The sequence below is a fragment of the Petromyzon marinus genome, chromosome 69, assembly GCF_048934315.1.
Source record: "Petromyzon marinus isolate PM22_M1 ecotype Great Lakes invasive population chromosome 69, UKy_Petmar_22M1.pri1.0, whole genome shotgun sequence".
NCBI lineage: Eukaryota > Metazoa > Chordata > Hyperoartia > Petromyzontiformes > Petromyzontidae > Petromyzon > Petromyzon marinus.
The window spans coordinates 2,345,772-2,372,071 of NC_133735.1; the positions used below are offsets into that span (position 1 = coordinate 2,345,772).

The window sequence follows — 26,300 nt, forward strand, 5'->3', positions numbered from 1 at the left end:
CTACCTCTATTATCTGACCTCTATTATCTACTACCTCTATTACTCTATTATCTACCTCTATTATCTACTACCTCTATTATCTTCTATTATCTACTACCCTATTATCTACTACCTCTATTCTACCTCTATTATCTACTACCTCTATTATCTACTACCTCTATTATCTACCTCTATTATCTACTACCTCTATAATCTACCTCTATTATCTACCTACCTCTATTTATCTACTACCTCTACAATCTACCTCTATTATCTACTACCTCTATAATCTACTACCTCTATTATCTACCCTTCTCCCCCACCTCCTCATCTACTACTCACCACTAACACACACACACTCCCCACTAACTCCACCACACTCGTACTACTCACCACTCTTACTACTCACCACTCTTACTACTCACCACTCTTACACTCACCACTCTTTACTACACACTCTTACTACTCACCACTCTTACTACTCACCACTCTTACTACTCACCACTCTTACTACTCACCACTCTTACTCAACACTCTTACTACTCACCACTCTTACTACTCAACACTCTTACTACTCACCACTCTTACCACTCTTACTCAACACTCTTACTACACAACACTCTTACTACTCACCACTCTTACTACTCACCACTCTTACTCCACCCTCTTACTACTCACCACTCATACTACTCAACCTCTTTACTACTCAACACTCTTTACTACTCACCACTCTTACTACTCACCACTCTTACTACTCAACACTCTTACAACTCACCACTCTTACTACTCACCACTCTTACTACTCACCACTCTTACTACTCACCACTCTACTCAACACACTTACTACTCACCACTCTTTACTCTCAACTCTCTTACTACTCACCACTCTTACCACTCTTACTCAACACTCTACTACTCAACACTCATTACTCAACACTCTTACTACTCACCACTCTTACTACTCACCACTCTTACCACTACTCACCACACACCACTCCTTACTCACCAGTCCTCACTCCTCACCACTTCTCAACACTCTTACTCACCACTCACCACTCTTACTCACCACTCACCACTCTTACTCACCACTCTTACTCACCACTCTTGCTCACCACTCCCCACTCTTACTCAACACTCTTACTCACCACTCACTGCTCTTACCACTCTTACTCACCACTCTTACTCAACACTCTTACTCACCACTCCTCACTCTTACCACTCGTACTCACCACTCAACACTCACCACTCTTACTCACTACTCTTACTCACCACTACTCAACACTCTTACTCACCAATCAACACTCTTACTCACCACCACCCCTCACGACTACTCAACACTCTTACTCACCACTCTTACTCACCACTCTTACTCACCACTCTTACTCACCACTCTTACTCACCACTCTTACTTACCACTCTTACTCACCACTCACCACTCTTACCACTCTTACCACTCTTACTCACCACTCAACACTCCTACTCACCACTCTTTCTCACCACTCTTACTCACCACTCTTACTACTCACCACTCTTACTACTCACCACTCTTACTCACCACTCTTACTCACCACTCTTACTCACCACTCAACACTCACCACTCTTACTCACCACTCTTACTACTCAACACTCTTACTACTCACCACTCTTTCTCACCACTCTTACTCACCACTCTTACTACTCACCACTCTTACTACTCAACACTCTTACTCACCACTCTTACTCACCACTCTTACTCACCACTCAACACTCACCACTCTTACTCACTACTCTTACTCACCACTACTCACCACTCTTACTCACCACTCAACACTCTTACTCACTACTCACCAGTCTTACTCAGCACTCTTACTCAACACTCTTACTCAACACCCTTACCACTCACCATTCCGCTCTCTCTCACCCTGAAACCCATAGACTCACCACACAGAGGCCCACAGACTCACCACACAGAGACCCACAGACTCACCACACAGAGAACCATAGACTCACCACACGGAGACCCATAGACTCACCACACAGAGACCCATAGACTCACCACACAGAGACCCATAGACTCACCACACAGAGACCCATAGACTCACCACACAGAGACCCATAGACTCATCACACAGAGACCCATAGACTCACCTCACAGAGACCCATAGATTTACCACACAGAGACCCATAGACTCACCACACAGAGACCCACAGACTCACCACACAGAGAACCATAGACTCACCACACGGAGACCCATAGACTCACCACACAGAGACCCATAGACTCACCACACAGAGACCCATAGACTCACCACACAGAGACCCATAGACTCACCACACAGAGACCCATAGACCTAACTACACAGAGACCCATAGACTCATCACACAGAGACCCATAGATTTACCACACAGATACCCATAGACTCACCACACAGAGACCCATAGACTCACCACACAGAGACCCATAGACTCACCACACAGAGACCCATAGACTCACCACACAGAGACCCATAGACTCACCACACAGAGACCCGTAGACTAACTACACAGAGACCCACAGACTCATCACACAGAGACCCACAGACTCACCACACATAGACCCATACACTCACACAGAGACCCATAGACTCACCACACAGAGACCCATAGACTCACCACATAGAGACCCACAGAATCACCACACAGAGATCCATAGACTCACCACACAGAGACCCATAGACTCACCACACAGAGACCCATATACTCACCACACAGAGACCCATAGACTAACTACACAGAGACCCATAGACTCACCACACAGAGACCCATAGACTCACCACACAGATACCCATAGACTCACCACACAACAGAGACCCATAGACTCACCACACAGAGACCCATAGATTTACCACACAGATACCCATAGACTCACCACACAGAGACCCATAAACTCACCACACAGAGACCCATAGACTAACTACACAGAGACCCACCGACTCATCACACAGAGACCCATAGACTCACCACACAGAGACCCATAGACTCACCACACAGAGACCCATAGACTCACCACACAGAGACCCGTAGACTAACTACACAGAGACCCATAGATTCATCACACAGAGACCCATAGATTTACCACACAGATACCCATAGACTCACCACACAACAGAGACCCATAGACTCACCACACAGAGACCCATAGATTTACCACACAGATACCCATAGACTCACCACACAGCGACCCACAGACTCACCACACAGAGACCCATAGACTCACCACACAGAGACCCATAGACTAACTACACAGAGACCCATAGACTCATCACACAGAGACCCATAGATTTACCACACAGATACCCATAGACTCACCACACAGAGACCCATAGACTCACCACACAGAGACTCATAGACTAACTACACAGAGACCCACCGACTCACCACACATAGACCCATAGACTCACACAGAGACCCATAGACTCACCACACAGAGACCCAAAATTCACTACACATAGACCCATAGACTCACCACACAGAGACCCATAGACTCACCACACAGAGACCCATAGATTTACCACACAGATACCCATAGACTCACCACACAACAGAGACCCATAGACTCACCACACAGAGACCCATAGACTCACCACACAGAGACCCACAGACTCACCACACAGAGACCCATAGACTCATCACGCAGAGACCCACAGACTCATCACACAGAGACCCACAGACTCACCACACATAGACCCATACACTCACCACACAGAGACCCACAGACTCACCACACAGAGACCCATAGACTCACCACACAGAGACCCATAGACTCACCACACAGAGACCCATAGACTAACTACACAGAGACCCATAGACTCATCACACAGAGACCCACCGACTCACCACACAGAGACCCATAGACTCACCACACAGAGACCCACCGACTCACACAGACCCACAGACTCACCCTGAGACCCATAGTTTGTTGTCTTTCCCCCGCAAATGCGATCAGCACGGTTGGCTACGTACGGTGGCGCGATCGAAGTTCAACATACGCGCGCACACACATGTACACACACACACGTACACGCACACACGTACACACACGTACACACACACGTACACACACACGTACACGCACACACACACGTACACACACACGTACACACACACACACACACGTACATACCCACCGTTGTCGCCCTCTCCCCGCCCCATGCGTGGCGCGTGCCGAACCCCCGCAGAAGTACGACTGCAGTGCGGCCGTGTCTCAGGAGTCGGGGCGCTCCACCCCGCGCTCCACCCCGCGCTCGTCCCCCCGCTCGTCCCCGCCGCGGTCGCCCTCCCCCGAGGAGGAGCTGTGCGAGCGCGCCGCCGCCGACGTCCAGGAGTACCGGCTGCACAACGCGGACACTTTCGAGGAGGCCATCACCGCCAAGCTGCGCCAGATTGCCTGGGACGAGGGCACCAGCAACGGCGGTGAGCGAGGCGCGGCCCTGGGGCGGTGGGTTGGGGGAGGCCGGGGCGGGGGAGTGTGTGAGGGTGGTGGTGTGGTGTGGTGTGTGGCGAGGCCTGGGGGGTGCGATGTGGTGGTGAGGCATGGCTGGTGGTGTGTGGTGTGACATGGCGGGGGGTGTGGTGTTGATGAAGCATGGGTGCGATGTGTGGTGAAGCATGGCGGTGGTGTGTGGTGTGACATGGCGGGGGGTGTGGTGTGACATGGCTGTGGTGTGATGTGACATGGCTGTGGTGTGATGTGACATGGGGGGGTGTGGCGAGGCCTGGGGGGTGCGATGTGGTGGTGAGGCATGGCTGGTGGTGTGTGGTGTGACATGGCGGGGGGTGTGGTGTTGATGAAGCATGGGTGCGATGTGTGGTGAAGCATGGCGGTGGTGTGTGGTGTGACATGGCGGGGGGTGTGGTGTGACATGGCTGTGGTGTGATGTGACATGGGGGGGTGTGGCGAGGCCTGGGGGGTGCGATGTGGTGGTGAGGCATGGCTGGTGGTGTGTGGTGTGACATGGCGGGGGTGTGGTGTGACATGGCTGTGGTGTGATGTGGTGGAGCATGGCGGTGATGTGTGGTGAGGCATGGCGGTGATGTGTGGTGTGACATGGCGGGGGTGTGGTGTGACATGGTTGTGGTGTGATGTGACATGGCGGGGGTGTGATGTGTGGTGGAGCATGGGTGTGATGTGTGGTGTGACATGGCGGGGGGTGTGATGTGTGGTGAAGCATGGCGGTGATGTGTGGTGTGACATGGCGGGGGTGTGATGTGTGGTGGAGCATGGCGGTGGTGTGGTGTGACATGGCTGTGGTGTGATGTGACATGGCGGTGGTGTGATGTGTGGTGAAGCATGGCTGTGGTGTGATGTGACATGGCTGTGGTGTGATGTGACATGGCGGTGGTGTGATGTGTGGTGAAGCATGGCTGTGGTGTGATGTGACATGGCTGTGGTGTGATGTGTGGTGAAGCATGGCTGTGGTATGATGTGACATGGCGGTGGTTTTGATGAAGCATGGCGGTGGTGTGATGTGACATGGCTGTGGTGTGATGTGACATGGTTGTGGTGTGATGTGTGGTGAAGCATGGCTGTGGTGTGATGTGACATGGCTGTGGTGTGATGTGACATGGCTGTGGTGTGATGTGACATGGTGGTGGTGTGGTGTTGATGAAGCATGGCGGTGGTGTGGTGTGACATGGCTGTGGTGTGATGTGACATGGCGGTGGTGTGGTGTGACATGGCGGGGGTGTGATGTGTGGTGGAGCATGGCGGTGGTGTGATGTGACATGGCTGTGATGTGTGGTGGAGCATGGCTGTGGTGTGATGTGACATGGTTGTGGTGTGATGTGTGGTGAAGCATGGCTGTGGTGTGATGTGACATGGCTGTGGTGTGATGTGACATGGCTGTGGTGTGATGTGACATGGTTGTGGTGTGATGTGACATGGCGGGGGTGTGATGTGTGGTGAAGCATGGCGGTGGTGTGGTGTGACATGGCGGGGGTGTGATGTGACATGGTTGTGGTGTGGTGTGACATGGCGGGGGTGTGATGTGTGGTGGAGCATGGCGGTGGTGTGGTGTGACATGGTTGTGGTGTGATGTGACATGGTTGTGGTGTTGTGTGACATGGCGGGGGTGTGATGTGTGGTGGAGCATGGCGGTGGTGTGGTGTGACATGGCTGTGGTGTGATGTGACATGGTTGTGGTGTGATGTGACATGGTTGTGGTGTGATGTGACATGGTTGTGGTGTGATGTGACATGGCGGGGGTGTGATGTGTGGTGGAGCATGGCGGTGGTGTGGTGTGACATGGCTGTGGTGTGACATGGCTGTGGTGTGGTGTTGATGAGGCCTGCGTGTGATGTGTGGTGAAGCATGGCTGTGGTGTGATGTGACATGGTTGTGGTGTGATGTGTGGTGAAGCATGGCTGTGGTGTGATGTGACATGGCTGTGGTGTGATGTGACATGGCGGTGGTGTGATGTGTGGTGAAGCATGGCTGTGGTGTGATGTGACATGGCTGTGGTGTGATGTGACATGGCGGTGGTGTGATGTGTGGTGAAGCATGGCTGTGGTGTGATGTGACATGGCTGTGGTGTGATGTGTGGTGAAGCATGGCTGTGGTGTGATGTGACATGGCGGTGGTTTTGATGAAGCATGGCGGTGGTGTGATGTGACATGGCTGTGGTGTGATGTGACATGGTTGTGGTGTGATGTGTGGTGAAGCATGGCTGTGGTGTGATGTGACATGGCTGTGGTGTGATGTGACATGGCTGTGGTGTGATGTGACATGGTTGTGGTGTGATGTGACATGGCGGGGGTGTGATGTGTGGTGAAGCATGGCGGTGGTGTGATGTGTGGTGGAGCATGGCGGTGGTGTGGTGTGACATGGCTGTGGTGTGATGTGACATGGCGGGGGTGTGGTGTGACATGGCGGGGGTGTGATGTGTGGTGAAGCATGGCTGTGGTGTGATGTGACATGGCTGTGGTGTGGTGTGACATGGCTGTGGTGTGACATGGCTGTGGTGTGGTGTTGATGAGGCCTGCGTGTGATGTGTGGTGAAGCATGGCTGTGGTGTGATGTGACATGGTTGTGGTGTGATGTGTGGTGAAGCATGGCTGTGGTGTGATGTGACATGGCTGTGGTGTGATGTGACATGGCGGGGGTGTGATGTGTGGTGGAGCATGGCGGTGGTGTGGTGTGACATGGCTGTGGTGTGATGTGACATGGTTGTGGTGTGATGTGACATGGCGGGGGTGTGATGTGTGGTGGAGCATGGCGGTGGTGTGGTGTGACATGGTGGGGGTGTGATGTGTGGTGGAGCATGGCTGTGGTGTGGTGTGACATGGTGGGGGTGTGATGTGTGGTGGAGCATGGCTGTGGTGTGGTGTGACATGGTGGTGGTGTGATGTGTGTTGAAGCATGGCGGTGGTGTGATGTGACATGGCTGTGGTGTGATGTGACATGGCTGTGGTGTGATGTGTGGTGAAGCATGGCTGTGGTGTGATGTGACATGGCTGTGGTGTGGTGTGACATGGCTGTGGTGTGATGTGTGGTGAAGCATGGCTGTGGTGTGATGTGACATGGTGGTGGTGTGGTGTTGATGAAGCATGGCGGTGGTGTGGTGTGACATGGCTGTGGTGTGATGTGACATGGCGGTGGTGTGGTGTGACATGGCGGGGGTGTGATGTGTGGTGAAGCATGGCTGTGGTGTGATGTGACATAGCAGGGTTGTGGTGTGACATGGCTGTGGTGTGATGTGACATGGCTGTGGTGTGATGTGACATAGCAGGGTTGTGGTGTGACTTGGCGGGGTGTGATGTGTGGCGAGGCCTGGGGGTGCTGTGTGGTGAAGCATGGCTGTGGTGTGGTGTGACATGGCTGTGGTGTGGTGTGACATGGCGGGGGTGTGGTGTGACATGGCGGGGTGTGATGTTGATGAGGCCTGGGGGTGTGATGTGTGGTGGAGCATGGCTGTGGTGTGACATGGCTGTGGTGTGGTGTTGATGAGGCCTGGGTGCGCTGTGTGGTGAAGCATGGCGGTGGTGTGGTGTGACATGGGTGGGTGTGGTGTTGATGAAGCATGGCGGTGGTGTGATGTGACATGGCAGGGGGTGTGGTGTTGATGAAGCATGGGTGTGATGTGACATGGCGGTGGTGTGATGTGACATGGCTGTGGTGTGATGTGACATGGCGGTGGTGTGGTGTTGAAGCATGATGGAGGTGTGGTGAGGCCTAGTGGAGGCGTGGGGATGGTGCGGTGAAGCATTAGGGAGGCGTGGTGAGGCATGGGGGTGGGGTGATGAGGCCTGGGTGAAGTGTGGTGAGGCGTGGTGAGGCCTGGGTGTGAGTGTGGTGAGGCCTAGTGGAGGTGTGGTGAGACCTGGGTGTAAGTGTGGTGAGGCCTAGTGGAGGTGTGGTGAGACCTGGGTGTAAGTGTGGTGAGGCGTGGTGGGAGGCATGGTGAGGCCTGGGTGTGAGTGTGCTGAGGCCTAGTGGAGTCGTGGTGAGGCCTGGGTGTGAGTGTGGTGAGGCCTAGTGGAGGCGTGGTGAGGCCTGGGTGTGAGTGTGGTGAGGCCTAGTGGAGGTGTGGTGAGGCCTGGGTGTGAGTGTGGTGAGGCCTGGGTGTGAGTGTGGTGAGGCCTAGTGGAGGTGTGGTGAGGCCTGGGTGTGAGTGTGGTGAGGCCTGGGTGTGAGTGTGGTGAGGCCTGGGTGTGAGTGTGGTGAGGCCTGGGTGTAAGTGTGGTGAGGCGAGGGTGTGAGTGTGGTGAGGCGAGGGTGGGTGGTGTGGTGAAGTTTTAATCATCAAGAGACCACCTCCCCAGGCACCTGACGCACGCTTTACTCTGTACGTGCCTCACACCTTTATAATGGGCACCCCCAGTGGCAGCTGTCCCTGTGCAGCGCAGTGTGGATCGGCAAGCGGGCCTGCAAGTGGGGCATTAGTCTGCCAGTAGTGGGGTGATGATTACAATGTTGCCTAGCCTAGGGGCACCCCCAGTGGCAGCTGCCCCTGTGCAGCGCAGTGTGGATCGGCAAGCGGGCCTGCAAGTGGGGCATTCGTCTGCCAGTAGTGGGGTGATGATTACAATGTCGCCTAGCCTAGGGGCACCCCCAGTGGCAGCTGGCCCCTGTGCAGCGCAGTGTGGATCGGCAAGCGGGCCTGCAAGTGGGGCATTCGTTTTGCCAGCAGGGGAAGGTGATGACGGTTGCCGCGATGTATTTTTTTTGGTTTTCCCCCCTTTCTACATTTTTGCCAAATTTGTACCCATGGCGGCGAATTTGGATGGGGTGACGCCGGCACGCCACCGATGGCCCGACCCTTGCGGGTGACGTCACGTCCGCGGCGAGTGGAGCGGCCAGCCGGCACGTACCCCGCTGAGCTACATGGCGCAGCGAAGCCTTGGATTGCGAGCTATCGCAGACGGTGGCTCAAGGAAGTTGCTTATCACCATCACGTGGACGTTGATATCAGCCAAATGCTCAAAAACGAAAGTGTCGTCCCGACAGTTTTGTTCCTTCACCTGAAGAAGGGCCACTTGTGTTTGTGTTGTTTCATTGTTTTATTCTCATTCTACGTGGTGGCGGTGGTGGTGGTGGTGGTGACTTTACCGAAAGAACCAAAGAAGATGAACCCTTGCAGTCACGAAAGCTTCACAAGTCGAAATTTAAGCCCGCTCAGCCGCGCTGCTTTTTCTCAGAAGCGACCCGACCCCGCCATCGGCGATTGCGTGGCGAAGTGGCCGTGGAGGCTCACAGCTGCCAAACTCCGTCCTGACGTTGCGTCGGTTCTAGATTCTGGTGAGGGAAAAACCGGAGGGATCCGGAGGAAAAATCCCACGCGGCCGCGGGGAGACCATGTGAGCTCCGAATTATACAGCAGGCGCGAGGGAGGGTCCAGTTTGGAACCCACCGTGCTCACTCCCGTGCGAGGCAGTGAGCATCTCGTCCCGGCCTGCACCCCAATGCGGTAATAACCAGGGCTGCCCGCCGGACTAGAACCGGGAACTTCTGCAGTGAACGGCAAACGCGCTTACGGCCCGGACATGCCCCACATGGCTAGGATTAGTAGCTGTGGTGGTTGTGGTTGTTGTAGTGTTTGTGGCGGTGGTTGTTGTTGTGGTGGTTGTTGTTGTGGTTGTTGTAGTATTTGTGGTGCTTGTGGTGGTTGTTGTGGTTGTTGTTGTGGTGGTGGTTGTTGTTGTGGTTGTAGTATTTGTGGTGGTTGTTGTGGTGGTGGTGGTGGTTGTTGTGGTTGTTGTTGTGGTGGTGGTGGTTGTTGTGGTTGTTGTAGTATTTGTGGTGGTGGTAGTTGTTGTGGTTGTTGTTGACCCATGTGGTCTATTCCCTCCTCCACATGTCCGCCCTCTCTCCAGCCGTAGTAACCAAGCGTCCGTCCGTGCCGGACATGTTTGTGGAGTCTGACGACATGTTCGCCGAGCACTTTGACGTGAGCCACACACGCACACTCACTCTCAACGCACACACACACTCACTCTCAACGCACACACACACTCACTCTCAACGCACACGCACACTCACTCACTCTCAACGCACACACACACACACACTCTCAACGCACACACACACACTCTCAACGCACACACACTCACTCTCAACGCACACACACACTCACTCTCAACGCACACACACACTCACTCTCATCGCACACACAATCACTCTCAACACACACTCACTCTCAACGTACACACACACTCACTCTCAACGCACACACACACTCACTCTCAACGCACACACACTCACTCTCAACGCACACACACACTCACTCTCAACGCACACACACACACACTCTCAACGCACACACACACTCACTCTCAACACACACTCACTCTCAACGTACACACACACTCACTCTCAATGCACACACACACTCACTCTCAACGCACACACACACTCACTCTCAACCCACACACACACTCACTCTCAACGCACACACACACTCACTCTCAACGCACACACACACTCACTCTCAACGCACACACACACTCACTCTCAACGCACACACACACTCACTCTCAACGTACACACACACTCACTCTCAACGCACACACACACTCACTCTCAACGCACACACACACTCACTCTCAACGCACACACACACTCACTCTCAACGCACACACACACTCACTCTCAACGCACACACACACTCACTCTCAACGCACACACACACTCACTCTCAACGCACACACACACTCACTCTCAACGCACACACACACTCACTCTCAACGCACACACACACTCACTCTCAACACACACACTCACTCTCAACGCACACACACACTCACTCAACGCACACACACACACTCACTCTCAACGCACACACACGCTCACTCTCAACGCACACACACACTCACTCTCAACGCACACACACACTCACTCTCAACACACACACACACTCTCAACACACACACACACTCACTCTCAACACACACACTCACTCTCAACGCACACACACACACACTCTCAACGCACACACACACACACTCTCAACGCACACACACACACACTCTCAACGCACACAGTCGCACACGACAACAACCGCCATTCGCCACTAAGTGGAGGATACATCGCCACAGTGCTCGTGCCAGGCTAGGTGCACGTTAAGGCCACTTGAAACGTCGAACTCCTCCTGGCAGCAGCTCACGGGACAGACCCAGGTGCCATTGGTTAACTGACCGAGATGACTGGCAGATGTACCACCAGTGCTCCCCACTGCCAACCTTCTGCGTTTTGGCTGCCCGGCCTCGCTCCTCCGCCCTCCGTTGTTGCTGGAGGGCGACTGCCTCCAATTAGCCCAGTAGCGTCCTTGACGAGCCTCCTCCGCAGAGGCCGATCTTAAGACACCGCCGGTACCGTCCACCGGCGAGTCCACTCAGCTCCACGTCCTCCTCCTGTACCGCGTCACTCCCGTCTCTTCTCTAGCCCGTGCCGCGCCCGCTTAGCCCCCTCCGTGTGTGTGTGTGTGTTGCCGCGTGTCGCCGTCTCAGAGCCCCAAGCTGAAGGCCGCGAGCCTCGGACGCGACTTCAAGGAGAACCCGAACCTCCGTGACAACTGGACCGACTCGGAGGGCTACTACCGTGAGTGTCGCGCTGCCACCCACGAGGCGTCCGGCGCGGCAGTCGCGCTGCGTGCGAGCGTGCGTGCGAGCGTGCGAGTGAGTGCGAGTGAGTGCGAGCGTACGAGCGAGTGAGTGAGTGCGAGCGTACGAGCGAGTGAGTGAGTGCGAGCGTACGAGTGAGTGCGAGTGAGTGCGAGCGTGTACGGGGAAGCGGTCAGCGCACCGAGCTACGAACCCGGCGCCGGCGACGGTTTTCTGAACCGGTCCTGGGCCTCCCGCTAGGTCGGCTCGGCCTCAAACGAGTACCCGGTGCGTTGTGTGAACGTCGCCGCACTTGTGCGGGGGGCGGTGGTGGGAAGAGAAAGGCGGACGGGCGTGGTGCTGTCCACCCCCTCCACCCCCTCGTGCGCCTTGTCAGCCATCGCAGGTGCTCGCTTAACAGCGCTTGCCCCCAACATGGCTGTGCGGTGGAACTTTGTTTGTGGCGTGATGTTATAACTCCCTTGCCTGGTGTGTACAGGAGGTCGTGGGTTAACGATCCCGGATTTTTCACGTCCCTCTCTCTTTCTCTCCCTCTCTCCCTCCCCGCGGTCGCGTGGATTTTTCTCCGGGTCTTTCGCCCGCCACATTTGCTTCTTGCGCGTCTGGCCGCCGACACAATTCCGCGCGATGACAAGCCGCTCGTGTTTGCTCCTAGAAAAAAGGAGCCGGGATAGCTCAGCGTGGGCCTCACCTGGTCAAATGAAACGATGGTTTTCGAAGTCTTTTTCTTCGGCTGTTCTCTTCAGGCGTGAACATTGGCGAGGTGCTGGACAAGCGCTACAACGTGTACGGCTACACGGGCCAGGGCGTGTTCAGCAACGTGGTGCGGGCGCGCGACATCGCTCGCGCCAGCCAGGACGTCGCCATCAAGATCATCCGCAACAACGAGCTCATGTAAGAGCCCCCTGGGATGCAGCACTCGGAGGATACAGCACCAGCGATAGAGAACTGTCGCCTGTGATACAGCACCAGCGATAGAGCACTGTCGCCTGTGATACAGCACCAGCGATAGAGAGCTGTCGCCTGTGATACAGCACCAGCGATAGAGCACTGTCGCCTGTGATACAGCACCAGCGATAGAGAACTGTCGCCTGTGATACAGCACCAGCGATAGAGAACTATCAGCTGTGATACAGCACCAGCGATACACCACCAGCGATAGAGAACTGTCGCCTGTGATACAGCACCAGCGATAGAGAACTATCAGCTGTGATACAGCACCAGCGATAGAGAACTATCAGCTGTGATACAGCACCAGCGATAGAGAACTGTCACCTGTGACACAGCACCAGCGATAGAGAGCTGTCAGCTGTGATACAGCACCAGCGATAGAGCACCAGCGATAGAGAACTATCAGCTGTGATACAGCACCAGCGATAGAGCACCAGCGATAGAGAACTATCAGCTGTGATACAGCACCAGCGACAGAGCACCAGCGATAGAGAACTGTCGCCTGTGATACAGCACCAGCGATAGAGAACTATCACCTGTGACACAGCACCAGTGATAGAGAACTATCACCTGTGATACAGCACCAGCGATAGAGAACTATCAGCTGTGATACAGCACCAGCGATAGAGAACTATCAGCTGTGATACAGCACCAGCGATAGAGAACTATCAGCTGTGATACAGCACCTGTGATAGAGAACTATCACCTTTGATACAGCACCAGCGATACAGCACCAGCGATAGAGAACTATCACCAGTGATACAGCACCAGCGATAGAGAACTATCAGCTGTGATACAGCACCAGCGATAGATAACTATCACCTGTGATACAGCACCAGCAATAGAGCACCAGTGATAGAGAACTATCAGCTGTGATACAGCACCTGTGATAGAGAACTATCACCTTTGATACAGCACCAGCGATAGAGAACTATCACCAGCGATACAGCACCAGCGATAGAGAACTGTCACCTGTGATACAGCACCAGCGATAGAGAACTATCAGCTGTGATACAGCACCAGCGATAGAGCACCAGCGATAGAGAACTATCAGCTGTGATACAGCACCAGCGATAGAGAACTATCACCAGCGATACAGCACCAGTGATAGAGAACTATCAGCTGTGATACAGCACCAGCAATACAGTACCATCGATAGAGAACTATCAGCTGTGACACAGCACCAGCGATAGAGAACTATCAGCTGTGATACAGCACCTGTGATACAGCACCAGCAAACAGCTTTACACTACCAGCACTGGCTATTACACTGCGCGCTATAATACTGACCATGTGCCCTACCATACCGGCACTACAGCACCAGCACTTTTAACACTGCCACTAAGACAGCACTCACTCTGCCATGTCCCCGTGTCTCCCCCCGTGTCTCTCCCCGTGTCTCCCTCTCCCCGTGTCTCCCTCTCCCCGTGTCCCCCTCTCCCCGTGTCTCCCCCCGTGTCCCCCTCTCCCCGTGTCTCCCTCTCCCTGTGTCTCCCTCTCCCCGTGTCTCCCACTCCCCGCGTCTCTCCTCGTGTCTCCCCTCTCTCCGTGTCTCCCCCCGTCCCCCTCTCCCCGTGTCTCCCCGTGTCCCCCTCTCTCCGTGTCTCTCCCCGTGTCTCTCCCCGTGTCTCTCCCCGTGTCTCTCCCCGTGTCTCTCCCCCGTGTCTCTCCCCCGTGTCTCTCCCCCGTGTCTCTCTCCGTGTCTCTCCCCGTGTCTCTCCCCCGTGTCTCTCCCCATGTCTCTTCCCGTGTCTCTCCCCGTGTCTCTCCCCGTGTCTCTCCCCGCGTCTCTCCCCGTGTCTCTCCCCCGTGTCTCTCCCCGTGTCTCTCCCCGTGTCTCTCCCCGTGTCTCTCTCCGTGTCTCTCCCCCGTGTCTCTCCCCGTGTCTCTCCCCGTGTCTCTCCCCGTGTCTCTCCCCGCGTCTCTCCCCGTGTCTCTCCCCGTGTCTCTCCCCGTGTCTCTCCCCCGTGTCTCTCCCCCGTGTCTCTCCCCGCGTCTCTCCCCGCGTCTCTCCCCGTGTCTCTCCCCGTGTCTCTCCCCCGTGTCTCTCCCCGTGTCTCTCCCCGTGTCTCTCCCCGCGTCTCTCCCCGCGTCTCTCCCCGTGTCTCTCCCCCGTGTCTCTCCCCCGTGTCTCTCCCCCGTGTCTCTCCCCGCGTCTCTCCCCGCGTCTCTCCCCGCGTCTCTCCCCGCGTCTCTCCCCGTGTCTCTCCCCGTGTCTCTCCCCGTGTCTCTCCCCCGTGTCTCTCCCCGTGTCTCTCCCCTTGTCTCTCCCCGCGTCTCTCCCCGCGTCTCTCCCCGCGTCTCTCCCCGCGTCTCTCCCCGCGTCTCTCCCCGCGTCTCTCCCCGTGTCTCTCCCCGTGTCTCTCCCCGTGTCTCTCCCCGTGTCTCTCCCCCGTGTCTCTCCCCGTGTCTCTCCCGCGTCTCTCCCCGTGTCTCTCCCCCGTGTCTCTCCCCGTGTCTCTCCCCGTGTCTCTCCCCGCGTCTCTCCCCGTGTCTCTCCCCGTGTCTCCCTCTCCCCGTGTCTCTCCCCGTGTCTCTCCCCGTGTTCCCCTCTCCCCGCGTCTCTCCCCGCGTCTCTCCCCGCGTCTCTCCCCGCGTCTCTCCCCGTGTCTCTCCCCGTGTCTCTCCCCCGTGTCTCTCCCCCGTGTCTCTCCCCGTGTCTCTCCCCGCGTCTCTCCCCGCGTCTCTCCCCGCGTCTCTCCCCGCGTCTCTCCCCGTGTCTCTCCCCGTGTCTCTCCCCGCGTATCTCCCCGCGTCTCTCCCCGCGTCTCTCCCCGTGTCTCTCCCCGCGTCTCTCCCCGTGTCTCTCCCCGCGTCTCTCCCCGTGTCTCTCCCCGTGTCTCTCCCCGTGTCTCTCCCCCGTGTCTCTCCCCCGTGTCTCTCCCCGCGTCTCTCCCCGCGTCTCTCCCCGTGTCTCTCCCCGTGTCTCCCCGTGTCTCTCCCCCGTGTCTCTCCCCGTGTCTCTCCCCGTGTCTCTCCCCGCGTCTCTCCCCGTGTCTCTCCCCGTGTCTCTCCCCCGTGTCTCTCCCCCGTGTCTCTCCCCCGTGTCTCTCCCCGCGTCTCTCCCCGCGTCTCTCCCCGCGTCTCTCCCCGTGTCTCTCCCCGTGTCTCTCCCCGTGTCTCTCCCCGTGTCTCTCCCCCGTGTCTCTCCCCGTGTCTCTCCCCTTGTCTCTCCCCGCGTCTCTCCCCGTGTCTCTCCCCGTGTCTCTCCCCGTGTCTCTCCCCGCGTCTCTCCCCGCGTCTCTCCCCGCGTCTCTCCCCGTGTCTCTCCCCGCGTCTCTCCCCGTGTCTCTCCCCCGTGTCTCTCCCCGTGTCTCTCCCTGCGTCTCTCCCCGTGTCTCTCCCCCGTGTCTCTCCCCGTGTCTCTCCCCGTGTCTCTCCCCGTGTCTCTCCCCGCGTCTCTCCCCGTGTCTCTCCCCGTGTCTCCCTCTCCCCGTGTCTCTCCCCGTGTCTCTCCCCGTGTTCCCCTCTCCCCGCGTCTCTCCCCGCGTCTCTCCCCGCGTCTCTCCCCGCGTCTCTCCCCGTGTCTCTCCCCGTGTCTCTCCCCCGTGTCTCTCCCCCGTGTCTCTCCCCGTGTCTCTCCCCGCGTCTCTCCCCGCGTCTCTCCCCGCATCTCTCCCCGCGTCTCTCCCCGCGTCTCTCCCCGTGTCTCTCCCCGTGTCTCCTCCCTGTGTCTCTCCCCGTGTCTCTCCCCGTGTCTCTCCCCCGTGTCTCTCCCCCGTGTCTCTCCCCCGTGTCTCTCCCCGCGTCTCTCCCCGCGTCTCTCCCCGCGTCTCTCCCCGCGTCTCTCCCCGTGTCTCTCCCCCGTGTCTCTCCCCGTGTCTCTCCCCGTGTCTCTCCCCGTGTCTCTCCTCGCGTCTCTCCCCGTGTCTCTCCCCCGTGTCTCTCCCCCGTGTCTCTCCCCCGTGTCTCTCCCCGTGTCTCTCCCCGTGTCTCTCCCCGCGTCTCTCCCCGCGTCTCTCCCCGCGTCTCTCCCCCGTGTCTCTCCCCGTGTCTCTCCCCGTGTCTCTCCCTGCGTCTCTCCCCGCTGTCCGTCTGCAGGCAGAAGACCGGCCTCAAGGAGCTCGAGTTCCTCAAGAAGCTGAATGACGCCGACCCCGACGACAAGTTCCACTGCCTGCGCCTGTACCGCCACTTCACCCACAAGCAGCACCTGTGTCTCGTGTTCGAACCCCTCAGGTAGGGCTCCCTCTCCTCCCTCCCTCACCTCCCTCTCCTCCCTCTCCTCCCTCACCTCCCTCTCCTCCCTCACCTCCCTCCCTCCCCTCCCTCTCCTCCCTCCCTCACCTCCCTCACCTCCATCACCTCCCTCCCCTCCCTCCCTCCCTCCCCTCCCTCCCTCCCTCCCTCACCTCCCTCACCTCCCTCCCTCCCTCCCTCACCTCCCTCCCTCCCCTCCCTCCCTCCCCTCCCTCACCTCCCTCTCCTCCCTCCCTCCCCTCCCTCTCCTCACTCCCCTCCCTCACTCACCTCCCTCACACAGTCTCCCCCGAGTCTCCGTGCGTCTCACACTCTCTGTGTGTGTCTCAGTGTGTCTCACACTCTCTCCCCCCGTGTCTCCGTGTGTCTCACACTCTCTCCACGTGTCTCCACTCTCTGTGTGTCTCCCACTCTCTCCACGTGTCTCACACTGTCTGTGTGTGTCTCACACGCTCTCCCCGTATCTCCGTGTGTCTCCCACTCTCTCCCCCCGTGTCTCCGTGTGTCTCACGTCTATCCCCCCCCCCCCACCGCCTCTCCCCGCGTCTCCCCTTCTGTCTGCTCCCCCCCCCCCACCACCTCTCTCTATCCCCGTGTGTCTCCCCCTCTCTCTCCCCCCGTGTCTCCATGTGTCTCACACACTCTCTCCACGTGTCTCACACTCTCTGTGTGTGTCTCTGTGTGTCTCACACTCTCCCCCTCGTGTCTCACACTCTCTGTGTGTGTCTCACACTCTCCCCCTCGTGTCTCACACTCTCTGTGTGTGTCTCCCACTCTCTCCCCGTGTCTCCGTGTGTCTCACACTCTCTCCACGTGTCTCACACTCTCTCTGTGTGTCTCCCACTCTCTCCCCATGTCTCCGTGTGTCTCACACTCTCCCCCTCGTGTCTCACACTCTCTGTGTCTCCCCCTCTCTCTCCCCCCGTGTCTCCGTGTGTCTCACACTCTCCCCCTCGTGTCTCACACTCTCTGTGTGTGTCTCCCACTCTCTCCCCCCGTGTCTCTGTGTGTCTCACACTCTCTGTGTGTGTCTCCCATCTCTCCCCGTGTCTCTGTGTGTCTCACACTCTCTCCACGTGTCTCACACTCTCTGTGTGTGTCTCCCACTCTCTCCCCGTGTCTCCGTGTGTCTCACACTTTCCCCCTCGTGTCTCACACTCTCTGTGTCTCCCATCTCTCCCCGTGGCTCTGTGTGTCTCACACTCTCTCCACGTGTTTCACACTCTCTCTGTGTGTCTCACACTCTCTCCACGTGTCTCACACTCTCTCTGTGTGTCTCCCACTCTCTCCCCGTGTCTCCGTGTGTCTCACACTCTCCCCCTCGTGTCTCACACTCTCTGTCTCTCACACTCTCTCCCCTCGTGTCTCACACTCTCTGTGTGTGTCTCTCCCACTCTCTCCCCTCGTGTCTCCGTCTGTCTCACACTCTCTCCACGTGTCTCACACTCTCTGTGTGTGTCTCACACTCTCCCCCTCGTGTCTCACACTCTCTGTGCGTGTCTCCCACTCTCTCCCTGTGTCTCCGTGTGTCTCACACTCTCTCCACGTGTCTCACACTCTCTGTGTGTGTCTCCGTGTGTCTCACACTCTCTCCTCGTGTCTCGCTCTCTCCACGTGTCTCACATTCTCTCTGTGTGTCTCCCCCTCTCTCTCTCTCCTCGTGTCTCACACTCTCTGTGTGTGTCTCCGTGTGTCTCACACTCTCCCCCTCGTGTCTCACACTCTCTGTGTGTGTCTCCCACTCTCTCCCCCCGTGTCTCCGTGTGTCTCACACTCTCTGTGTGTGTCTCACACTCTCTGTGTGTGTCTCACACTCTCTGTGTGTGTCTCCCATCTCTCCCCGTGTCTCTGTGTGTCTCACACTCTCTCCACGTGTCTCACACTCTCTGTGTGTGTCTCCCACTCTCTCCCCGTGTCTCCGTGTGTCTCACACTTTCCCCCTCGTGTCTCACACTCTCTGTGTCTCCCATCTCTCCCCGTGTCTCTGTGTGTCTCACACTCTCTCCACGTGTTTCACACTCTCTCTGTGTGTCTCACACTCTCTCCACGTGTCTCACACTCTCTCTGTGTGTCTCCCACTCTCTCCCCGTGTCTCCGTGTGTCTCACACTCTCCCCCTCGTGTCTCACACTCTCTGTGTCTCACACTCTCTCCCCTCGTGTCTCACACTCTCTGTGTGTGTCTCTCCCACTCTCTCCCCTCGTGTCTCCGTCTGTCTCACACTCTCTCCACGTTTCTCACACTCTCTGTGTGTGTCTCACACTCTCCCCCTCGTGTCTCACACTCTCTGTGCGTGTCTCCCACTCTCTCCCCGTGTCTCCGTGTGTCTCACACTCTCTCCACGTGTCTCACACTCTCTGTGTGTGTCTCCGTGTGTCTCACACTCTCTCCTCGTGTCTCGCTCTCTCCACGTGTCTCACATTCTCTCTGTGTGTCTCCCCCTCTCTCTCTCTCCTCGTGTCTCACACTCTCTGTGTGTGTCTCCGTGTGTCTCACACTCTCCCCCTCGTGTCTCACACTCTCTGTGTGTGTCTCCCACTCTCTCCCCCCGTGTCTCCGTGTGTCTCACACTCTCTGTGTGTGTCTCACACTCTCTGTGTGTGTCTCACACTCTCTGTGTGTGTCTCACACTCTCTGTGTGTGTCTCACACTCTCTGTGTGTGTCTCACACTCTCTGTGTGTGTCTCACACTCTCTGTGTGTTTCTCACACTCTCTGTGTGTGTCTCTCCACGTGTCTCACACTCTCTCTGTGGGTCTCACACTCTCTGTGTCTCACACTCTCCCCCTCGTGTCTCACACTCTCTGTGTCTCACACTCTCTCTCCACGTGTCTCACACTCTCTCTGTGTGTGTCTCCCACTCTCTCCCCCCGTGTCTCCGTGTGTCTCACACTCTCTGTGTGTGTCTCACACTCTCTGTGTGTCTCACACTCTCTGTGTGTGTCTCACACTCTCTGTGTGTGTCTCACACTCTCTCCACGTGTCTCACACTCTCTCCACGTGTCTCACACTCTCTCCACGTGTCTCACACTCTCTGTGTGTGTCTCACACTCTCTGTGTGTGTCTCACACTCTCTGTGTGTGTCTCACACTCTCTGTGTGTGTCTCACACTCTCTGTGTGTGTCTCACACTCTCTCCACGTGTCTCACACTCTCTGTGTGTGTCTCACACTCTCTCCACGTGTCTCACACTCTCTGTGTGTGTCTCACACTCTCTGTGTGTGTCTCACACTCTCTGTGTGTCTCACACTCTCTCCACGCGTCTCACACTCTCTGTGTCTCCCACTCTCTCTCCACGTGTCTCACTCTCTGTTTGTGTCTCCCACACTCTCTCCACGTGTCTCACACTCTCTCTGCGTGTGTCTCACACTCTCTCCACGTGTCTCACACTCTCTCTGCGTGTGTCTCACACTCTGTGTCTCACACTCTCCCCCTCGTGTCTCACACTCTCTGTGTGTGTCTCACACTCTCTGTGTGTGTCTCACACTCTCTGTGTGTGTCTCACACTCTCTGTGTGTGTCTCACACTCTCTGTGTGTGTCTCACACTCTCTGTGTGTGTCTCACACTCTCTGTGTGTGTCTCACACTCTCTGTGTGTGTCTCACACTCTCTGTGTGTGTCTCACACTCTCTGTGTGTGTCTCACACTCTCTGTGTCTCACACTCTCTCCACGTGTCTCACACTCTCTGTGTGTGTCTCACACTCTCTCCACGTGTCTCACACTCTCTGTGTGTGTCTCACACTCTCTCTGTGTGTGTCTCACACTCTCTGTGTCTCACACTCTCCCCCTCGTGTCTCACACTCTCTGTGTGTCTCTCACACTCTCTCCACGTGTCTCACACTCTCTGTGTGTGTCTCACACTCTCTGTGTGTCTCCCACACTCTCTCCACGTGTCTCACACTCTCTGTGTCTCACACTCTCTCCACGTGTCTCACACTCTCTCTGTGTGTGTCTCACACTCTCTGTGTGTCTCACACTCTCTGTGTGTGTCTCACACTCTCTGTGTGTGTCTCACACTCTCTCTGTGTGTGTCTCACACTCTCTCTGTGTCTCACTCTCTCTCCACGTCTCTCTCACACTCTCTCTCTGTGTGTGCCTCTCCCCCTCTCTCTCTCTCTCCCTCTCCACCACCACCAACTTCCCCCGCTCCACCCCCGCTCCACCCCCGCGCTGTGCAGCATGAACCTGCGTGAGGTGCTGAAGAAGTACGGCAAGGACGTGGGGCTGCACATTAAGGCGGTGCGCTCCTACAGCCAGCAGCTCTTCCTGGCGCTCAAGCTGCTCAAGAAGTGCAACATCCTGCACGCCGACATCAAGCCCGACAACATCCTGGTGCGGCGGGCGGGCGGGCGGGATGGGTACTTGATGATGTCGCAAAGTTGGGGGGCACCGTGCGTGCGTTTGGCGGTGGGGGGTGGGGGGGGGACCCCCCCTAACCCTCCCCGCGTGGCCCCCTGCCATGACTCCTGCCCCCCCCCCCTCCGCCCGCCCAGGTGAACGAGTCCAAGACGATCCTGAAGCTGTGCGACTTTGGTTCAGCGTCGCACATCGCCGACTGTGACATCACCCCCTACCTCGTGAGCCGCTTCTACCGCGCACCCGAGATCGGTGAGCGCTGGGGGGTGAGGGCTGAGGGGTCGAGGGGTGAGGGGTGGAGGGGTGAGGGGTGGAGGGGCGAGCGCATGAGAGGTGAGGGGTGGGGATTGACGATGGCGGTGGAGCGGTGGCGCAGCAGTTGGCACGCTGCGGCTTCAAACCCCGGCCCACCCGACTTTGAATCCCGCTCGGGTCATGCAGCACCGGTGACGATTGTCCGAGCCGGTCACGAACCTGGTGCTGTGCGGTGTGTGTAGTAGTAAAACATCGCCACCGGGGAGACAAAGGCGGCCGGGCGTGGCGCTGGCCACCCACCCCCCTCGTGTGCCACCGTTCCGGCCTACACAGGTGCTCGCTAACAGCGCTTGCCCCCCATGGCATGTTCAGGCTGTGCTGGGGATCTTTGTCTTTTGCGAGTCCTTAACACCGCACGTAGCCAACCGTGCTAATCGGAGGTGCGGGGTAAGGACGCCAAGCCACGGTTCTCTGCACGGACTTCGCCGGTGTCAGTGTGCGCGAGTCCGTGGGGGTCTCTGCGCGAGCCTTTGTACGGGCGTACGTTTGAACCGCGTAGCCAACCTCACCATTGCCTCCCCGCCACGTCCATTGCGGACCCACCCGCCCGCCCGCCCCACCCCGGCTGCCAGTGATCGGCAAGGCCTACGACTACGCCATCGACATGTGGTCCGTGGGCTGCACGCTGTACGAGCTGTACACGGGACGCATCCTCTTCCCCGGAAAGACCAACAACCACATGGTCAAGCTCATGATGGACCTCAAGGGAAAGATGCCCAACAAGGTGAGCCGGGGGCGGGGAGGGGTGGCAGCGTCGCGGTACGAAACCGGCGGCCCAGTGGCGATTCTCCGAATCGGTCCTGGGCCTCCCCTAGGTCGGCTCGGCCTCAAATTAGTTGCCTGGTACGGTGGTGTGGTAGTAAACATCGCCACTGGGGGGAGACAAAGGCGGCCGGGCGTGGTGCTGGCCGCCCACCCCCTCGTGCGCCACCGTGCCGGCCTTCACAGGTGCTGCTCGCTGTAACGGCACTTGCCCCAACAGTCTGTCAAGGCTATACACGGGGGATCTTTGTTTTAGCTATCGCCATTACAGAAGAGGGTCGTGAGCATTGTGGCACGTGTATGTGTGTGTGGGTCTCTGTGTGAGTCTATGGGTCTCTTCGTGAGTCTATGGGTCTCTGTGTGAGTCTATGGGTCTCTTTGTGAGTCTGGGTCTCTGTGTGAGTCTATGGGTCTCTTCGTGAGTCTATGGGTCTCTGTGTGAGTCTATGGGTCTCTGTATGAGTCTATGGGTCTGTGTGTGAGTCTATGGGTCTCTGTGTGAGTCTATGGGTCTCTGTGTGAGTTTATGGGTCTCTGTGTGAGTCTATGGGTCTCTGTGTGAGTCTATGGGTCTCTGTGTTAGTCTATGGGTCTCTGGGTGAGTCTATGGTTCTGTGTGTGAGTCTATGGGTCTGTGTGTGAGTCTATGGGTCTCTGTGTGAGTCTATGGGTCTCTGTGAGTCTATGGGTCTCTGTGTGAGTCTATGGGTCTCTGTGTGAGTTTATGGGTCTCTGTGTGAGTTTATGGGTCTCTGTGTGAGTCTATGGGTCTCTGTGTGAGTCTATGGGTCTCTGTGTGAGTTTATGGGTCTCTGTATGAGTCTATGGGTCTCTGTGTGAGTCTATGGGTCTGTGTGTGAGTCATTGGTCTCTGTGTGAGTCTATGGGTCTCTGTGTGAGTCTATGGGTCTCTGTGTGAGTCTATGGGTCTCTGTGTGAATCTATGGGTCTCTGTGATGAGTCTATGGGTCTCTGTGTGAGTCTATGGGTCTCTGTGTGAGTCTATGGGTCTCTGTGTGAGTCTATGGGTCTGTGTGTGAGTCATTGGTCTCTGTGTGAGTCATTGGTCTCTGTGTGAGTCTATGGGTCTCTGTGTGAGTTTATGGGTCTCTGTGTGAGTCTATGGGTCTCTGTGTGAGTCTAATGGTGTGGGGTTTATTGTCACAGTGGGTGCTGTGCGTTTGGCTTTTTTCCTTTTTACGCCTAATTCATTTACGTTTCTTGTCCTTCCCGCACAGCTCCGATTCGCGCGGTTGGCTTCCGACGGTGGTGCGAAAGTTGTTCAACATAACATAGACTCACACAGAGACCCATAGACTCACACAGAGACCCATAGACTCACACAGCGACCCATAGACTCACAGAGACCCATAGACTCACACAGCGACCCATAGACTCACAGAGACCCATAGACTCACACAGAGACACATAGACTCTCACAGAGACCCATAGACTCACAGAGACCCATAGACTCACAAATAGACCCATAGACTCACTACACAAACACCCATAGACTCACTACACATAGCCCCATAGACTCACACAGAGGCCCATAGACTCACACAGAGACCCATAGACTCACACAGAGACCCATAGACTCACACAGCGACCCACAGAATTACACAGAGACCCATAGACTCACTACACAGACACCCATAGACTAACTACACAGAGACCCACAGACTCACAGAGACCCATAGACTCACAAAGAGACCCATAGACTCACAGAGACCCATAGACTCACCACACAGAGACCCACAGACTCACCACACAGAGACCCACAGACTCACCACACAGAGACCCATAGACTCACAGAGACCCATAAACTCACAAAGATACCCATAGACTCACCACACAGAGACCCATAGACTCACCACACAGAGACCCATAGACTCACCACACAGAAACCCATAGACTCATCATACAGAGACCCATAGACTCATCACACAGAGACCCATAGACTCACCACACAGAGACTCATAGACTCATCACACAGAGACCCATAGACTCACCACACAGAGACCCATAGACTCACCACACAGAGACCCATAGACTCACCGCTCAGAGACCCACAAACTCACCACACAGAGACCCACAGACTCACAACACAGAGACCCACAGACTCACCACACAGAGACCCATATACTCACCACACAGAGACCCATAGACTCACCACACAGAGACCCATAGACTCACCACACAGAGACCCATAGACTCACCACACAGAGACCCACAGACTCACCACACAGAGACCCACAGACTCACCACACAGAGACCCACAGACTCACCACACAGAGACCCATAGACTCACCACACAGAGACCCACAGACTCACCACACAGAGACCCACAGACTCACCACACAGACCCACAGTTGTCCTTCCTCCGCACCTCTGATTTTCACCTCTCTCTTTTTGTCTGGAGGATCCTGCCACGTTTTTTGACGATGTTGTTGTTGCTGCTGTTGTTGTTGCTGCTGTTGTTGCGTGCGATCCCATTTGAGTGGTTTGCAGGTAACATTTTAGCATTGGGGAATGCGAGTTTGGCCAATTCCACTTCCACTGTGAGTGTGGATTTAGCCACGGGAGGTACCCGGAGGTTCCTGCACCAAAACCGACTCAGAACAGGGGGGGAGAGAAGACACAAAAGTCTATTCTAGATTTGAAGCTTTCGTGACTGCAAGGATCCATACTCTTTGGTTCTATTCGCTAAAGTCACCACGTAGGTAAAAAATTTTTTATATAACAACACCTGATGAAGGCCGCTTGTGTTGTGGACGAAACGTCGTGATTTTTTGTTGTTTTATTTTTTTACCTACGTGGTGACTTTACCGAATAGAACCAAAGAGTACACAAACTCTGTTCCATTAAACTACTCCTACTGCTGCTTTTTTTTTTTAAAAAAAAACGACTTCATTTTTATTTCGCCGGGTGCAAGGCCCCGGTGAGCTGCCTCTAGGCGTTCGTCAGAATCGACAAACCGGCCATCACAAACGGTAGCAGCCCAACGCCGGCGGCTCATCGCCATCGCCGCGTGTGGCGAATTCACAGCAGCAGCAGCAGCAGCGGCGGGCCCCCCGATACTCTAGGGAACGTGGAAACCGGACGATCCTCGGTCCGCCAACGGTCTTGAGGATCGCCGCATCGCGTGCCCCCCCCCCCTTCCCGGAGAGGAGAGTGACCGCAGTCGCCGGCGGCACCGGCCGCGCGCGTGTGACGCTGTGTGTGTGTGACGCTGTGTGTGTGTGTGACGCTGTGCGTGTGTGACGCTGTGTGTGTGTGCGCGTGTGTGACGCTGTGCGCATGTGTGTGTGTGTGCGTGTGTGACGCTGTGTGTGTGCGCGTGTGTGTGCGTGTGCAAGTGTGTGACGCTGTGTGTGTGCGTGTGTGTGTGCGTGTGTGTGTGTGCTCCAGATGATCCGGAAAGGGACATTCAAAGATCAGCACTTTGACCAAAACCTCAACTTCATGTACATTGAGGTGGACAAGGTCACAGAGAGGGTGAGACACTTGGGGACGCGGGAGACGCGGGGGACAGAGAGACACGGGGAGTCACGGGTGTCATGGAGACACGGGAGACAGAGAGACACGGGAGTCACGGGTAGCGTGAGGACACGGGAGACAGGAGACACGAGTAGCGTGAGGACACGGGAGACGGAGAGACACG

At 56.4% G+C, this 26,300-nt stretch overlaps 1 protein-coding gene across 1 annotated transcript in view; it reads left to right on the forward strand.

The window, feature by feature from the left end:
- LOC116957083 (uncharacterized) overlaps window positions 1-26,300 on the forward strand; it is a 59,065-nt gene that overhangs the window by 30,609 nt on the left and 2,156 nt on the right. Inside the window, exons 9-17 of the mRNA XM_076055097.1 lie at window positions 4,176-4,410; window positions 10,309-10,382; window positions 11,941-12,031; window positions 12,801-12,948; window positions 17,047-17,184; window positions 21,382-21,535; window positions 21,697-21,811; window positions 22,447-22,598; window positions 26,048-26,134. Coding sequence (XP_075911212.1) covers window positions 4,176-4,410; window positions 10,309-10,382; window positions 11,941-12,031; window positions 12,801-12,948; window positions 17,047-17,184; window positions 21,382-21,535; window positions 21,697-21,811; window positions 22,447-22,598; window positions 26,048-26,134 — 1,194 coding nt within the window. The remainder of the gene's footprint in view (window positions 1-4,175; window positions 4,411-10,308; window positions 10,383-11,940; window positions 12,032-12,800; window positions 12,949-17,046; window positions 17,185-21,381; window positions 21,536-21,696; window positions 21,812-22,446; window positions 22,599-26,047; window positions 26,135-26,300) is intronic.